The sequence below is a fragment of the Pezoporus flaviventris genome, unplaced genomic scaffold (assembly GCF_033815535.1).
Source record: "Pezoporus flaviventris isolate CSIRO_AGI_PZ_B2104156 unplaced genomic scaffold, CSIRO_AGI_Pfla_v1 ptg000037l, whole genome shotgun sequence".
In the NCBI taxonomy this organism is placed as follows: Eukaryota; Metazoa; Chordata; class Aves; order Psittaciformes; family Psittacidae; genus Pezoporus; species Pezoporus flaviventris.
Genome location: NW_026892585.1, coordinates 18,161,733 through 18,179,374, shown reverse-complemented (window position 1 = coordinate 18,179,374; position 17,642 = coordinate 18,161,733). Strand labels below are relative to the sequence as shown.

At 36.9% G+C, this 17,642-nt stretch overlaps 1 protein-coding gene across 1 annotated transcript in view; it reads right to left on the bottom strand.

Moving 5' to 3' along the window:
• Positions 1–255: 255 nt before the first annotated feature.
• Positions 256–17,642, bottom strand: part of PLCL2 (phospholipase C like 2) — a 104,371-nt gene continuing 86,984 nt past the window's right edge. The window contains exons 6-7 of the mRNA XM_061464898.1: positions 9,747–9,856; positions 256–1,254 (exon numbers count right to left, since the gene is read on the bottom strand). Coding sequence (XP_061320882.1) covers positions 1,075–1,254; positions 9,747–9,856 — 290 coding nt within the window. The 3' untranslated portion in view covers positions 256–1,074. The remainder of the gene's footprint in view (positions 1,255–9,746; positions 9,857–17,642) is intronic.

Here is a 17,642-nt window from a genome sequence, read left to right as displayed (position 1 = left end):
GAATTTTTTCTTCAAATTTATTAGCTTCTGTAATTATATAGTCCATTTTATCGTTAAATCAGAAACAGTAAGAGAACACTCTAGGTTGGTATAGTATTTTACAATGAGCATATCAGCTACAATACCTTTACCTAATGTCAGAAAACCAAAACAGAACAGCAATATTTTTTTTTGTTTGTTTTTTTTTTTTTGACAAACCTGCTTTTGAGATATTACTTATTCTGTAAGGAAGAAAATACTTGAAAAATAAAAAAGTTAAAATTTAGTTAAAAGCTTTACTTGTCTGGGAGCAATCTCATAAAACCTGTTTTAATATGAGCACTTCACAAAATGAAAAACTATTTACAATATCTTGCTTGCAGTTTGGTCACATTATCTACACACATTTGCAGAAGATCTTAGGCAAAATAGGTATGTATCTTCTGACACAGGCTATCAGATTGATTGCACATTTTCCTTTTACGCAATGGCTCTCCTATAGTGCACTGAAGTCAGTGATCACTGTCTAATTACATTCTCATTTTAATTTATGGCTCAACAATAAAATGAATACCACTTCAAACCCAAATATCTGAGCTGCTGCATTACATATAGTGTGAAACATGTGGGTTCTACTTTTTTGCTCCTGATTTTCAAGAGAATAATTCACTGCACCAGCACAGTTAACAAATTGTGCAAAGAAATAAGGGACCTGTGCATTCATTTCATTTGAAAATCAAGGCATCATGTCAAATTCTGTCAACTGATTTCCCACTAGTTACAGCTCATTTAAAAAATGCTGATTTCTCTATGGCACTGTAATGAACTTTTCAGCACGCTATTACTGAATTACAGCATCTTTTACATATACACTATATTTTGGCCAATAATGTAATTCCCATGTTACACAATATCATTGCCTTCACAAGCAGAGTTGCTACATACATTCACAGTTTCAATAGATTGTAATTAGCTTCTCCAGTTGTGCTTTAAGAATTCCAAATATTTTCCAATAGTAAGTGCAAAGCAAATGTCCGATGCAGCTACAATTGGTCACAGAGTTATAAACTCCATAATTATGAGAAGAGCATACTCTCATTCTCCGTTTTCATCACCTGCTTTTTCAGGTATGACCTCCAGACTTCGACGGGGCTTTGAGATTTCTGCATTCTCAGTGCCTGGCTTATTGAGTCCACATGAAAGAGTGGCATAATGGATTTGTTTCAGATTCTCCAGTGCTTCATTTTTAGCATATTTGAGAAGATCAGCCTGTCCCTATAAAAACAAAAATGCAATTGAAATACACAATTGATAATAAGATTCTCTTCCCCCCTCCTCCCTTCTGTTTCTTTCAGATTAATGGTACAGTTGTCCTCCTGAAAAGAAAAAACAAACCAAAAAAAAATACAAAACCACCCTATCCTCCCCCTAAAAAACCCTAAACCAAGTATCAAAATTGGATTATTTGACATTAGAAAGAACCAAGCTTTTTGCTTTCTCTGGAGCCAACCGGTTGCATAAATAAAGGGAATGGTATCATTTCTACCTAATGGTTTTTTGGAAAGTAATATGTGCAGTATTTATAATCCACAGGGGCTATAAATGTTTCTGCATGAAGAAATTGTGAAGGCTGATTTTAATACTTCAGGGAGTCATTCAACTCTTTCGGTTTTGGTCCTTAGAGATTTTTTTTTTTCCCTAGCAATGTGATTCATTCAATAGTAGCATGGTAAAGGATCAATGTTTTTCAAAGTGTAAAATATGAAAATACAGATTGGGAACCAACATATAAAAAGGACAGTGATGATAAAGACTTCACAGGGTTGTATGAGGCTCAGCACTATTGCTATTCCTCTTTACTTGCACTCTTACTCTTCATGGTAATTAGTTTTAAGTAAAGGTGTAAGAGAAACTGTCCCAGACATAGGTGATTTGGCTCTGTCCTGCACTATTACCTACTCCATCTCTTCGTGTTGATCAAACCCCTCTAACAGCAACAGCTCTCATTATCAGACTATGGACAGCCTTTCCTGCAGCTGTTACCTGCCTACCCTGCCCATATACAGGGCACAAGCAAGGCTGTAGCACATGGTGAGCACCCCCGTCTTACTAGTGCACACAGAACAGTTCACAAACACGTGCAGGAAGTCTGCGAGGGCTGAAGTGACCGCACTGTGCCTGCCCTCCTAAAGGAGAACTGCCCCACAGATTACAGAAAAGCAAATGGTACTTCAAGAATACCAGATCTTGAACAGTGTCATTTCCAACTGAAGGGGAGAAAAACACACACACAAAGAAACCAACATCAGGTACTATAGTTTCCTGAGACTGTCAGTTCCTATAATCTCTAGTAAGGTATAAACACTGACTGTACCTTTTCCTGTAACTGGGGTACTCGTGTCTGTCCTGTGTAAATCCAGGCTCCTGACAGACATTTCTCCTGAAGAGATGCTAATCTGTCTTCTAAAAGACATAACAGATATGTTGCCTCTTCTCCTTTGCCAAATAAGGCTGAACTCCAACTTTACTTTTTGGTTTAAAAAATGAAGGAGGAGAGGTAGAACAGCAGTTAGCCAAAACCATGTGTGCACTAATGGTGTGATATTTTGCCTTACTTCTTTAGCAACTCAGAACATAAATACTATTGCATGAAGTAAGCAGAATTACGCATTTGAGGCACACAAATTGAAAACAAATATTGCTTACTTCAAAGACATAATGCCCCCCCCCCATCCAAGAGGATAATAAGTGTTTTTTTTTTCTGATTACCGAACAGGAAAAAAGATCTACAAGTTCACCAATCACAGCACAAGCTTCAGCTAAAGAGAACCATGGCTACTTTGTTAAAAAATCACATACTTTTTTCCAAACTGACAAACAACTAAAGGCTAATTTAAAACACTCCAGCAGACTACATGAGTCATATCTGGAGTGCATCTGTTTCTAGCCCAAGATCCATTTTACATGGATTAGCAGAATATAGTTCTGGAACTTTAATCAAGTTTTTTATTATAGGCAGAGCAGCGAGCAACAGCCTATTAATAAGGTTGCCCAAAACTTCTCATTTTAAAAAAACATGATTTCACAGTTGCTTATGTGCTTGCCAAACTTTAACTACTTAAGCTTATACTTTCTATGAAGGATTTTTGCCATAGGCAGATTTTATTATTATTACTGTTTTATTATTATTACTCTTTACCCTCATCCATATGGTTAATTCACTTCTGAGAATAAAGACAGGAAAACGCTGTCAGAATTTTTAAACAATCTTCTATCCTTCCCTCCCTACTCCCACTTGGAGTAGGGACTTGTAATTCAAATTACTTCAGAGGCAGAAAGTAGTGAATCCAGTTATGTGCTTTCAATACACAAAAATCAGATTTTGAATATGGTTAGTACAATTACTCAGGATTTATTCCTGATCATTCTTCATCTCTTGACAGCTCCAGCAATGTGGCAAGACAATGCATGTTCCATTCCCACACAATAATGAACACGCATTAGAAGAAAAAGTCGGAGTTGTCCTGTATGGCCTCTCCAAGTTGTTTTACCACCAACATTCGGTTGCCAATGCAGGCAGTCCAAAAGACAGACTTGGAGGAGCAGAGGAAGAGCCTGAGGCAGGGACTCTGCAGAGAAGGCAGATGGAAAAAAGGAGGGGGCAAGAGTGATCTTTGGGACTGATCTGGCAAGAAGTCTAAGACTGCAGAAAGGGTTGTTGGACTGCACTGTGTAGAGACTAAATCTCACTGAAGAGGAGATTGTGAAATAACAAAAAACAAACAGTGTGACAACACTGAATTTGGATTAGACAGGTGAGTGGAGAAAGGGAAAGACATTTGGGATTGGAACAGAAAGAAAACAGACTGACAAAATCCACCATGTTGAAAAGAGCCTGAAAATGATAGACAAGTACAACGACTAACAACTCTAAGAGTGTCAGAGCTTGGTAATGAGACTAAAAGCTGGTGAGAGAGACAAAGGAACATGCAGAGCAGGGAGAAGACTGTAGAATAAAATGAAATCAAGTAAGGTGATGAGAAAACAAAAGCTAAGATTCATCGGGAGGATCTCTACAGGAGGCAAAGAGGGGGCAGTATGAACTGGAAAGTAATGGGGACAATAGTGATCAGGGAAGATTAACTTAGTAGACAAGAGAGGATCTGGGATATGGGACTGGATTATTTAATACAAGAGGGGTCCAGATTAAACACATCTGGCCAAGTTTAGGCAAGGGTGAAATAGAAGAATGGATCTGTGTACATTACTCTCTCCTACAACACTTAGAATGAAGTGACTGATTTCTGAATGCCACTGAACTTAGAAAAATGTTTGTGAAACCAACTGTGTTGTCATTATCTGCTGGCATGTCTTGATCCAAAGATGAAACAAGAGCCAACCACTGCTACCGAATATGCACAAGCTCAAGTGAGAAAGGTCTGTGCAACTGATGTAAAGTTCCTAGCTCTGCTGATGTACCATCAGGAAGCCATATGCTGGGGGAAAAAAGTAGGCATCTTAAAAATTCAAATTCTAGTCACAGTGAACACTGTTGAACAGTAACACAATGCATCTGAAAAGACAAATACAATGCATCTGAAAAAATTGCCCCCCCTGCTCCCTGCAATTAAAAGAACTCAAAGACCTTCCCTCTAGTTATATATCAACTATATCTTGTCCAAGGGCTCTCAAGATTCATTCTCAGTTCTTTATATTCTATGCATTCTGTAGCTGCATAAGATCCTGATTTTCACAGTAGGTGCAGCTGATTTGAAAAACAATGCAATCGCTGACTACAAGCTAGAAGACAGTAATATCTCAGATCCATGGGCTACTCAGGTGTTCATCCTGTTACCAGCCCCAGAACTGCTGCAGGCTACTTGCTCTGAATGCATATTATAAAACAAATATGAGAAACCTATCAATGGCTCGAACTTTAGTCAAGCAGATTTATTATAAGAAACACAAAATCCTCTGCATTCAAAGAAGCAAAGTTGGTTTCACAGACAACTCAATGCTGGGATCTGGAGCAGTCACAGAACCAACCCCATGATTCTTGCTATGTAGAGCTGCCTTGTCAGGCTTTCACCTCACAGATAAGTCAAAGTGTAAACAAATTTAGTCCTTAGTGTTGTCTGGCTAACACACTACAAAACTCAAATTTACCCCTAGCACCGTGGTTAACAGGCAGTTTGTGGTAGTTCCCAACTGGGAATAGGACCAACACAGGCCTTACAAAACACAAGAGAAAACAAAACTGTGAGAGCACAGTTCTCACAGCAGCAGAACAACCCTTTCCTTCACTGTGGTTAAAATTCACTGACAGAACTGAGTATTATGTAACTTTGATACCTATTTCATATGTTGATGTTTAAAAGCTTCTCAAACAGAACCAAGCACCAAGCTGTTTTGTAGGCAGACATGAAAAAGACTTTAAAGAACATCAAAGAACAAAAATGATATTCATTCATAAACTTTTAATAAACAACGATACAAGATGTGAATTTTAATGTGGAAGCCCAATTCAATATCCTTCCTACTTCTCTGTTGCAATATTGCCTGCATCAACTATCTGGTTTATTTGTTTGGTTTTTTTTTAAATCAACATTAAAAATCATCTGTTTGGTTTTTTGAAGCTTTTGGCTAAGAGGCAGTGTTTATATATCACATCTCCTGAAAGGTAATTTAAGGGTAATTTAAATCAAACCCAAAATGGTTCCTATCAGTTCTCATACCTATGAAATGAGATATTCAGTGAGATATTTCAGTCATTTGGACATAGCATCAACTATGTCTCAGCACAGCTACCTTTATAATTTGGTAAATATTCACTCATGATTTTTAGTTAACAGATTCTTCAGTGAATGTGTGAACCCTTGAGATGTAGAGATGACATGTGAAATAACTGCATGAGCATTCTTTCCAGGAAACTGTATCAGTAATGACTGGGCTTTAGCTCAGGTTCCAGGACCCAAAGCTTGTATCAGGAAAAGTAAGAAGCCAGTATCCCTTTCTCAAAGCTTGCTGCTCACTATATACCACATATATACTATAACACAATGCTCCATGCCCAGCTGACATGCTCTGAGGGCATTTACAGAATGATGTAACTTCCTAACTTCTAAACATGACTTTAATTAAGAACCAGAATCCCATCAGTCCAATATCAAGAGACTAGCAGTTTCAGATACCTAAATTGAACTGCGATGTGGGAGGCTGAATATATAAAGTAAGAAGTTGCACCCCTATAACTGCCTTGAATATTCCATTTATAAATACATTTATAAAAATAATGTAGGTGCGGAACCAATGTCATTACAGAGATAAGAGATGCCATTAACTGCGCGTCTTGGGATTTGCTTTTAAGAGAAAGTAATTCATGTTGTCTAATGTGACATGTCTAAAAGCTCATAGCCAACAAGAAGCATCTAACAAATGCTAGAGTTTGAAGTCCCACCTTCATTCCAAGTGCTTCCACTGAATCTCCTTATGTTTTAGAACAGCTATTTGTTGCAAAGACTAATTTGAAGATGGTGTTATGCTCTTCCTATGGGCATCTCATATTCTGAGACTCTAGAGGTTTTTTTCCCCCAAAGTTTTGCTATGCCACAAAAGTCTGCAAATTGTTACATTAGGCTGTTTGTAGGAGTCTGCTGCAACAGCACTTAGAGTCATTTTCTTCTGTCAACTGTATACTCTTTCTGGCAGGAAATGTGATTATCTATGTTTAGAAAAGATGAGAGCCATCAGTCTGAGTAATAACAATAAATAAATTACTAGCAAATGATCTTTCAAATTGTCTATTTGGAAGAGAGGCATATTCTAACACTGTACAATCTCTGTATCTCTCAGATGGGCAATAAAGTTCACTAAAGCAGACTAAATTTACTGCAACTCATGTTCTGAAGTTAACCAAATACCTCTATGTGCATATGTGGAGTGCATTAGAACGGGAATGTGTGCACATACACAAATTGGATAGAGATGTTTCAGCTGAATTCAAACACACTATACCAGTAATTTATTTGTCCACATGGCTTCAAATTAGGAAAAATAAAATCCTTTAAAGTAGCAACTGCGATGTGTGTGCATACACTCACACATATAGATACTTAACAACTACAACAGATGTTCTAAACAAAGGGTTCCCCTAGTATTAAGCTGTTTTGTTATTTTATCCATCTTTCCATTGCATCATCAGAATGTCCCAATTGGAAAAAAAAATTAAAAATCAATATGTACCTGGAGGGTAAAATGCAGCTTAATTGGTTTGGAAAATACATCAGCTACACCATGTGAGCATTCTATGACTCCTCTGTGAGGGAGCTGAGGATGGCACTCAAGCAGAGCTGTCTAGTACGGCTGTTCAGAGCCACACAGCAATTCCTTAACCATAGCCAAGAGACTATGTAAAATACTGTTCCTAATTACAAGAAGAATAAAAGAGTTAAATCCATCTAAGCATGGCACTGCCTTAGACGTGTTGGCTGCTCAACTGCCTTGCTTGTGGAACAGCAAAATTTGGGACCATTAAATAGACAGGGGTTTATTTTTGTGCTATTCAAGAGGGAAGTTAATTTGACACAGGCATGGAATTCAACAGAAAAAAGAAGTTTCAACAGAAAAAAGAAGTTTCTTCTTCTCAGACTGTCACTCTCCTGATCAATTTTCACTTTAAAGTATGTGGGCATTCACTTTCCATCCCTGTCCTCACATAGTTTTTAGAGAACTGGAAAAATGGAAATGAAAATCATCATCATTAGATCAAAATTATGACTGCATAATGTCTTTTTCTCCGGACAAGAAGAGTAGCAGTTTAGAAACAGATAAACTTTTTCAATTTAATTATGTAACACAAGAGAAGTTATGGCTACAGCCTACAGGTAAGAGTTAGGAGCAAAAAACCTTGATGTGTTACTTCAAACAAATCACAACCTGTAACTTTCTGTACATCTAAATGTGAAGAATAGCACTTAATAGATGACTGTGTATGATCTGTAAATAACTTTTAAGATGTAACAACAGTGCCAGAACTTTCTGTAACATTCCTGTTAAAGTTTTGACAACAGAGTGATTAAAAATCTCACAGATTATTTTTTTTTTATAAAGTATTAATTATGGGACAAATTGTACCTTCCTACAGAAGGGACCTTATCCTGCAAGTAGAAAAAAAAACTAAGTCGATGTTGAAGAGGTTTTCTCAATAATCTCTCCAAAAGCAAGGCTTTCTAACCCCGTAATTACATTAATCCTAAGGATATGCACAAAAGCCCTTCAGTGCTCTGAAGAGACAGATCTGCCACATGGGTTCTTCAATTTCTGGTTCACACAGAAATCACGACTTCACATTTCAGTCACTTATCAACCTCAGACCTCCTCCCCACCAACCCTTATGCTCTGAATGGAAAGTAGAGATGAAATAAAGGTACTGCTGTTTCAGGCAATATTAAAGAGATCTGCCTATCCAACCTGGTATCTGATGCCTTTGACAGAAGAGTAAAGCGGTAACTTAGTTCTCTGACATTTGCCCAAACCCAGTGAACTGACTCCCCTCCTTTCTATTCCCTAAGTAGCACAGGAATGGTACTTGACGCATCCCATGCAGGTATGTGTTCAGGAAACTCCACTCTAATAAAGTGACAGTCTGCCCCTTTTACCTATAAGTAAAACCTGTATGCATACTTTTAGAATGTATCAACAGTATAAGCTGTAGCAAATTTTGCCTCATTTTGATTCTCCTCTGCATTAGATCTGTGCAGTACAGCACAAAGGGCAGTACAGAGCACCAAGCAACACCGTGGAAAGCTTAACAGCTGAAACCAGCATGGAAAGCTGGAGAAATACATATACATTACCGCTTTTCTGTAGTAGTTCATTGTAAGAAGAGGTCATAGGGAATTCTACTTTAAATAAGGACCAACAATAATAAAATACGTGGGAGAAAATAACTTTATAATTAAAACAGGCATTATACTTTAACATAGTGATGAAACATTTGATTGAGTGGGACAGAAGAACTCATTAGTGCATGTAAACACAAAACTTGAATAATTTGGGCTAGGAGGATAGTGTCAAGGGAATAAATTAATGGAGGCAGGTTTGCTATCTCTATAAATTTTTCTATACTCTGCTGAGATGGAAGACCAGCAATAAGAAACCTGAACTGTTCCACATTCCAGTTTTCTGAGGGTCTCTGGCTAAAGGTATTTTTATACTTCATCATTTATTACGGCATCAAAATGTAGGCAAATGCACCCAACAAAATGCAAGGAGAATCTCTAGCTCATATACACCCAGCTTACTCCAGTCTGAATTAATAATTTGTATGTATCATTAATCACCATTCATAACTGACTGCAGCAGCAACACCTTCCCTTTTGTTTTTCAGTAACAGCATTAACCTCAACGCTCTTACTCCCTTCCAAATCACAAAGCAGGGTTTAAACAGCAGCATAGCTTCTTCCCAGCACAAATCAACACTTAATTGTTTCACCCATGTATTCCAGACTACAGCAGACCCCATTAACGTGAAAAGGTTGTAAGAAGAAAACGTCACGCAAACTAAATGAAACAACCCCCACGACAATAAAAGAAAAATCCACACTGACAGCCTGCTGTGTTTTCAAGTTATATAAATTAAACTGAACATGGTTAAAGAAGTGAATAAATCCATTTAAACTGTGACACAAAATAATGACCAGTAAAAATATTAGAATGTCAGTTGTGAATGGAAGAACACAGTAACTAACCAAAGGAAGACACATTACCTTTAAAATTGTAATGTTCCATGTAAAACTTTCTACTGATTTTTGCAGTTTTCTTTCTTTTAAGCCTTCTCTTGCTCCTATATTGTGCAGGTTTTCATGAAACTCCATTGCTGTAGAGAATAAAAGAGGGAGGAATATAGTACCTATTTTAACACATATTTTGTAATCACTAGTAAGGCAAAAGGACAGTGAAAAACACTCAGAAATTTTATTCTTCAAGTACAAATGTATCTGATCTAGTATGTGCAACATTATAAACATGCCAACATACACAAATCTCTACGCCAAAATCCACACTGAAGTACCTGTTGGGTCACTGCCATACAAAGATGGAGCAAAGCAAATATTTGCTATACAAAAATACTGTTTAAGCACAACTGAACTTGTTGCACCATATGTAAAATCCTTTTTGTGAGCTGCTATAGGATGGAAACAGTAATTTCATGAAATACTTCATCCTAACAGATTTATTTTGTGCCTTGCTCTTTTATGCACTAAATCTACATCATAGTTGTCCAGCTAAAAGCTTACATGCTGCAGCCAGCCCATAAAAGTAACCTTCTCACCTTACCCTTGAGGAGACAAGCAGTAACTGTGAAGGTGGAGTACCAAGTGAACCTCCAAGGACATTTTACCACACCCACGTAAAATGCTGTGTCCACAAAACCTGTATCTGACAAACTTAAAACCAAAAATTTCGGGCAAAATTCATACTAGCTTGAAGGAAACACTGAGTAGAGTGACCAAAGCTTTAATTTTAACTCATTGCACTGCACAGATGTAAGAAAAATAACTTGCTTTCCATGCTGCTGTTACAAGTCATATAAAAATAAAATTTAAACGGCCTCCTTCACGCAGGGGAAGTAAAATGTCCTTCCAAGGGTACACACATCAGCCCGCCATGGATTACAGCAACTCTCCTATGGAAGTTGTATGTTAAACTGAGCTCTCAGAATCTCCATCAGGAAAAACATAAAAGGTAGTTTTGAGGGCAAAGGCTGGCAAATGGTTGTGACTTACACCTACAAATGTAAAATCAAGTTACAAAGCTTAAGTAAAAACTGTAACTAAGTTGACCGAGATCCTCTATTTGCCCAATGAATGTATGTGCTTCAAAATTTATATGTAATTTACTATCATGGAAGACGCATATGAACTCACAGTAGCTGTCAATCCTACAGTGGACTGACTTCTAAGGACATTTTAAGGTACCTATTCTTTGTAATATTTCTACCTGACACTCATATCTTGTTATGAAATACGAATGAATGTTTTTTTGTACATTCCCTTACCTCAGGCCAGTGCATACATACATATGTATGTGTGTATACCTATATATACACACACATATCTCTACACTCACATTAAAAAAAATATTCATAAATTCATTTAGAAGAAAAGATTGTTCTTTTTAGCTTTTCTTAGTATTTTAAATTTTACTACAAGGAAAATAAATGCCAAATATTTTTCCTGCATTAAACTACTGTATCATTTTTATTTCAAATACTTCTCCATAGCTCTAACTCTGCCTCTAGAGTGCAGCTTCAAGTAAACCATTCATCTTTTATTCCCCCCAGACAGATTTCTAACCAGGTGAGAAATTGAAGTTCATTCATCCATCACTATTTCCAAGAATCCATTTCCTGTTCACATCATCCAAAAAATAAACTTCCTATATGATCATGGAAAGATTAGGCACAGATCCATACTTACAACATTACATTTCTAGAGCACCATGGAAATACAGAACCATAAATGCTGAGACTATATTGCTAAACTTTTGGAGCTCATTCTTCCCAACTATTGTAATTCATGTAAATACACTACAATGTATGTAACAAAATAGGAATAGCATGATTTAAAAGCAGGTTTTTAAACTGAATACAATGCTGCTAACAATTCTTCCCAATCATAACCAAAGATTTCACAGCATATCCTTCTCCTCTGCAGTACACTTCTTTAAAGCATCCTGATAAGCAGTCTTTCAGTATTTCCGAATCACTCTTTTTTCTCCTTCAGTGCTGAATCACATTCTGGTTCCCCAGTGAATGCTGATTAGTTTGAATTTCACGACACCTCAGCTTTTTCCTCTCACTCAGACCCTCACCCCTAACCCTGGAAGGCACTAGCTAGATAGCTTTAAAACTCCTTCATCCCTTCTGCGAATACTTTGCCATTCAAGATGCTCTTTTGAAATTTAATGTACAACTCTTTTCTCCCATTTTCAATAACTTCAAAGAGCATGAGGAAAAGAGAAGTGCTCTAAAGCTGATCAATGCAGTAAGAACCCTGTATCATGTGAGAAGACTAATAAGAACTTGCTTGGTTAGTCTAGCAAAAAGAAAACCAGAAGGGGAGTAATTGCTCCCTAGATACAGATCAGTCAGGTAAGACCTTGGACATCAAAGAATCATTTCAGCTAAAGGACAATATTAGGATGAATATCTGTCTGTAAAATCGGAATTTATGTAAAATTTATAACCATTGTAGATGTGGTTCTGTAAGCAGCTTTGAAAAGCAGAAAATTACTCAAAAAACTTATATTCATTTTAAAATAGAGCTGACATGATCAATTTACAAAAACTGTGCCTGGAAGTAGAATTCAGGACCTCCCAGGCCTGTGTTTCCTCAACCAGCTGCATGATGATCTCTCTAAATAGTATTACATGGCAGACCTCAAACCTGCATTAACTTATGCTTAGCATATTCTGAAGGAATATTTCTGTTTCTGAACTAAAAAAGGGCTGATGACAGTATAGAAAGTGGGGCTATGACATACTTTAATAACAAACTTTTTCTTCCCAAATAAAACATACAAGGCAATATAACAGTCTTGACAGGCTGATAAGAATTCTGAGCCATCACTTCTCAGAATATTTTCCAGATTGCAATCTTAGCTGTATTTTATGGTCTTGGATTCTCAATATTTTAATTATCACAAATATATTCAGCAGATACAAAACCTTTCATAATTTACAATAGGCATGGTATTGTTTTGCTGACACTTGAAATGCTGGAACAAGGAAGATGTATTTCTATTGCTGCCCTGCATGCTGTTGGAGAGCCAACACTGTATTTTGAGGTGAAAAAATAATTTAGAGATTTATGTGAAAACCAACATTGTTTATATGTATATATATATACACTATTGAAATTTACTTGTCTCCAACCGCATTTAGCTTAGAAAAAATAGGGTTTTTTATTTCTTCAAAATGAAATAACTCCATATGAAATTCATATCCTTAATGACAAACTAGAAATAACACCTATTTAAAATTGGTTAGCAATTCCTCCCACTACTGGGCTTTCACTGCAGTTTCAAAGTAGTATATGTAAGATACTGATTAAAAAGTGACATATAAAGCAGATGAAGTGATTCTGCTATTTTAAAACTAATTAAGAAGCATATACTAAAAGGGTAAGTCGCCTTAAGCCACCGAGCTGCATGTATTTATATTTTGGGTTTTTTAGACTGTAAAATATATATTTTCTTTTTGGAAAACTCTGATGATAACTACATGTTTAATAAAATCAAGATGTGAAAAGAGACCAAAACATAGAGCGTTTGAGTGCATGCGTGTAAGGTAAGAAGGAGTTCTGACTGTTTGGAAGTCTGCAATTTGTTTACTTTTGTAAGAGTTACTATCACAAAGCCCTGGAATACAACCAACTGAAAGCTGAGTTACTAATTTTTTAAGGAATCTTTAGCAAAACAGTGAGCACAACACTTGTTATACTGTATTTCTAGCCAAATCTCTACTTAACACACTCCTTTGTTTTCTTTGATGAAGGCTTTCCTGCCAAGAGCATGATTTCAACTAGCTGAGACACGACTACGCAGCAGGTAGGCTCCTCCTGATGCAGGTTTTTATCTCTTAAAAAATACCTTAATCAAATAGCACAATGGTAAAACTTTGGCAATAAATGTGTTTACTGAGTAGACCTAATATGAAATTGGTAGCAAACCATTTGTCTATAAAATACATGCTGATAATAAGCGCTTACCTTCAGTCAAGCCAAATATATTTTATTTCATTTTTGGTAGAGCCCTTTGATTTAGAAGCAAATAAATTACTTTTTAAAAGCGTAATAAGTAATAAAAATAAACATTAAATATTTTTTTAAATGGAAAGAAAATACCATACAGTTCTCAATTAGGTTACCACATTGCAGCTCAAGTACTATGTACATTCATCTTGAATGCTTACTAAGTTTCTGTGAATAATTTGCACAGACAGATTTATTCTTTCAAAGAAAAAAATCCAAGAAAATAACTCATACATTAAAATACTTCTTCTACACTGCATCGGTTAAATGGTGATATAGGAAAGAATTCTAGGAAATTAAGCTGCAAGTACTCATTTCCACATATAAATATTTAATCTGCACATTCAACTGCTATACTTGGCCACATCTTTGAGAGCCAGGATTTTAGGTTTTTTACAGTATTAAATACATTTCTGAGTTTTTTTACTCTAGATTATATCCCTTAAACAGTCACGTATTTCAATCTCACAAACAATTTCCTCTTAAAATAAGTTTATCAGAAAAGTGGTTGGGAGTCTGGCTACCAGATCACATCAACAATAAATCAAATAAATCATGTTAGAGAAGAAACAGAAGTCACTATACTTGTAAATTCTCACATATTTTGCTTACAGAACTTTCCGTAAAAAGGCTTAAAATGAACCTTAATAAATTAATACTCAGAAAACCTCTGTATTACCTAAGTATCACTGCTAACTGCAAAAACTGAGTCTTAACAGGAATAAGGATTAAATCCTCAAGTACTCCCAAGCACCTGCTTCCCACTGAAGTCACCCAAAATATTTTATGTCATAACTAGAGAATCAAAATTTCTTCGCAGATCCTAAGTGTGCTTCAGCTTCAAAAAGCTCCAGGTCTGAATTATGTATATTCAGTAGGTTTAGACTAATATTTGACAAAAATATACATTAACAAAATTAGTTTTTCAGTATTTTTCAATAATTATGGCAATGCGCAGTGTTCCATCTCCAGTGTACAGAAGACTTTATTCCACAATGACAGTCCTTTGAAAAGATAGACTGCATTTCTCAATGTGGGTGAAGTTAAGCCACTACCACATGAGAATGAACTAACACTGACATTAAAGGGCAAAAACAGAACTCCAAAGAAGATTCTTTCCACAGGCTGCTGTTTCCGTCTTTTCTTTATCAGCCTCGATCCTCAAGAGAGGCCAACGTAAGTCTAAGGAAAAAAAAGCCTTGATTTTATCTAATGCTAGAAAACAGACTTAATATAGACATTGCTTTATGGTACACTGTAATTTCTTCCAGTCTTCAGATCCTCCTGAGCCCACATTGTTTCACTGGCAATAGTAATTACTACCTCTTTTGCTTCCACAGTAATGTAACTTCTCTTTTCCTTACTATGACCCAATGCACCAGAGAAATTTGGTACCTTTTTCTTTCAAATTGTCTGATTAACACATTCAATTTAAGCCATCTTACCAAGTTTTATTTAACTTGGGATTTGTTGTTGTTGTTCAAAATATAAAGAGCAGGAAAGTGCATCTGAAATCCTGTTCAACTTTCCAGCACTTCTTCCAATAAAGCATGTTATGAAATCTTTCAACCATATATTATACATATATTATATTATATATATAACCATATTATAACACTTCACTACCTCTGCTTTTTTTTTTAACCCTCATCTACAGATAGTTTGGAATTGTTGGTTAGTCTCTGTCAGCAGGTGTTGTACTAGTTAAACTGTCACATGTAGATACAGAAAATCCACAGGAGAATAAACAAGATTCCTCATCCTTTCTTATTTTTGGATTAGATTCTAGTTAGCATAGCAGCGTAGCCTTTGAGCAGATCTTGGTACATAAAATGTCTGCTGCATTTGTGCACTCTAGTATACTTCTCTATATCTTAAGAAATATAATTAATCTTAACTCTTTAATAATTTTTGCAGGTATAAGGCAACTGCTAAAAGTAAAAACTACAAGCCAATATAATAGGTTAATTTTGTAAATATTCCTGTACTGGGAAAGGCTATTTAAAATCAAGAGTTCTGTTTTAGCCTCTTACAATGATATCCTGATTTCCAGTATATAACCAAGTTTTCCAATCATTTCTTCCCACCGAGGTTGCTGGAAGTTGAGCATGGAGCTCTAGATGGTCATCATTAACACAATCTGATCTTTTACTGGGCTAGAATTACATGAACAGTGTGGGGGAAAAAAGGCTTCATATGAAGGGGCAAACTCAGGAGACAATATAAAAGTCTGTGCTAGTTTAAGCACTTGCCCTGGAAGGAGTGAGCAAGAATGTTGAGAACATCTACAAGTCTGGAAGATCATCCACTCTTCTACAAAATGTATCAGAATCCCCCCAAAACACCACCATCCAAGGCAACCAAAGACACAGCTACAGGTTGGGCAGAGAAGAGACTCAGAGCAGCCTGAGGGGAAGGACTTAGGGGTGTTGGCAGATGAGAAACTGAATATGAGCTGGCTTCAGCATGTGCTCACAGCCCAGAAAGCCAACCGTATCCTGGGCTGCATCAAAGGAGCGTGACCAGCAGGTCGAAGGAGGTGATCCTGCCCCTCTACTCTGCTCTCATGAGACCTCACTTGGAGCACTCTGTATAGTTCTGGTGTCCTCAACATAAAAAGGACATGGAACTGTTGGAACAAGAATGATCAGGGGACTGGAGCACCTCCTATATGAAGACAGGCTGAGAAAGTTGGGGCTGTTCAGCCTGGAGAAGAGAAGGCTGCGTGGAGACCTCACAGCAGCCTTCCAGTACCTGAAAGGGGCCTACAAGGATGCTGGAGAGGGACTCTTTGTCATGGACTGTAGTGATAGGACAAGGGGTAATGGGCTTAAACTTAAACAGGGGAAGTTCAAGTTAGATGTAAGGAAGAAGTTCTTTACTGTGAGGGTGGTGAGGCACTGGAAGAGAATGCCCAAGGAAGAGGTAAATGCGCCATCCCTGGCAGCGTTCAAGACTGGACAGACTCTTGGGTGACATGGTCTAGTGTGAGGTGTCCCTGCTCATGGCAGGGAGGCTGGAACTAAATGATCTTAAGGTCCTTTTCAACCAAAACCATTCTATGATTCTGTGTATTACAGTGAGTTATATGTGAGGAGCAATATATGAAAAATACAGTGTACGACTGGTGTGAATAACAGTAGAGAGATTTAAGCACAAAGAAAAAAAGACTGATGAAAGCTACCAAAGTTGATCTAAGCACTTCCCCCTACCCTGCCCCTAGCAGAATGTGGCTTCAAGAACATTCAAAACATAGGAGAGGACCAGCATTACAGAGCTACGGAATATATACAATGACAGTGTAACCTGAGCTGCTGTGGAGCTGTACCTGGAGATGCTTAATGGAGTAGCCTGAGGAAGATGGACAAATAGGAAGAAAAAAATGTAGAAAAAAATGAAGCAGACAGAGTAAAGTATAAAAAACACGTAAAAATGATGGACTGAATACATAAAGTTGAGACATATAAAGGATTGTACTGAATGTGTCCTTCATTAACACCTTTCCTTAACTCTCAGAGACAGCCTACTGTGTTAACAAACCTTCAAAATGATGTTGTGACAAGTGTGGAGAAAGGACTTACAATAATTTGATAGCTGGCTTAGAAATAATGGGAACAACGAGAAAACAGAGAAAATCAGGTATTTCAGAAAAACGGATTACTGACAGAGAAGGGCCTCGAAGTGCTGTTTTAGTCATAGCAGGTGATGTTGGAGTTTATTTGATGGTGGTAAATACTGTAGATTGTTTACTTTTAACAGTGAACTTCATGAAAAATATAGTAAAGGATTCAATTCTAAGATCAGCATGTCCCACTGATGTAAACACATTAAACACTGGTCACTTATGAA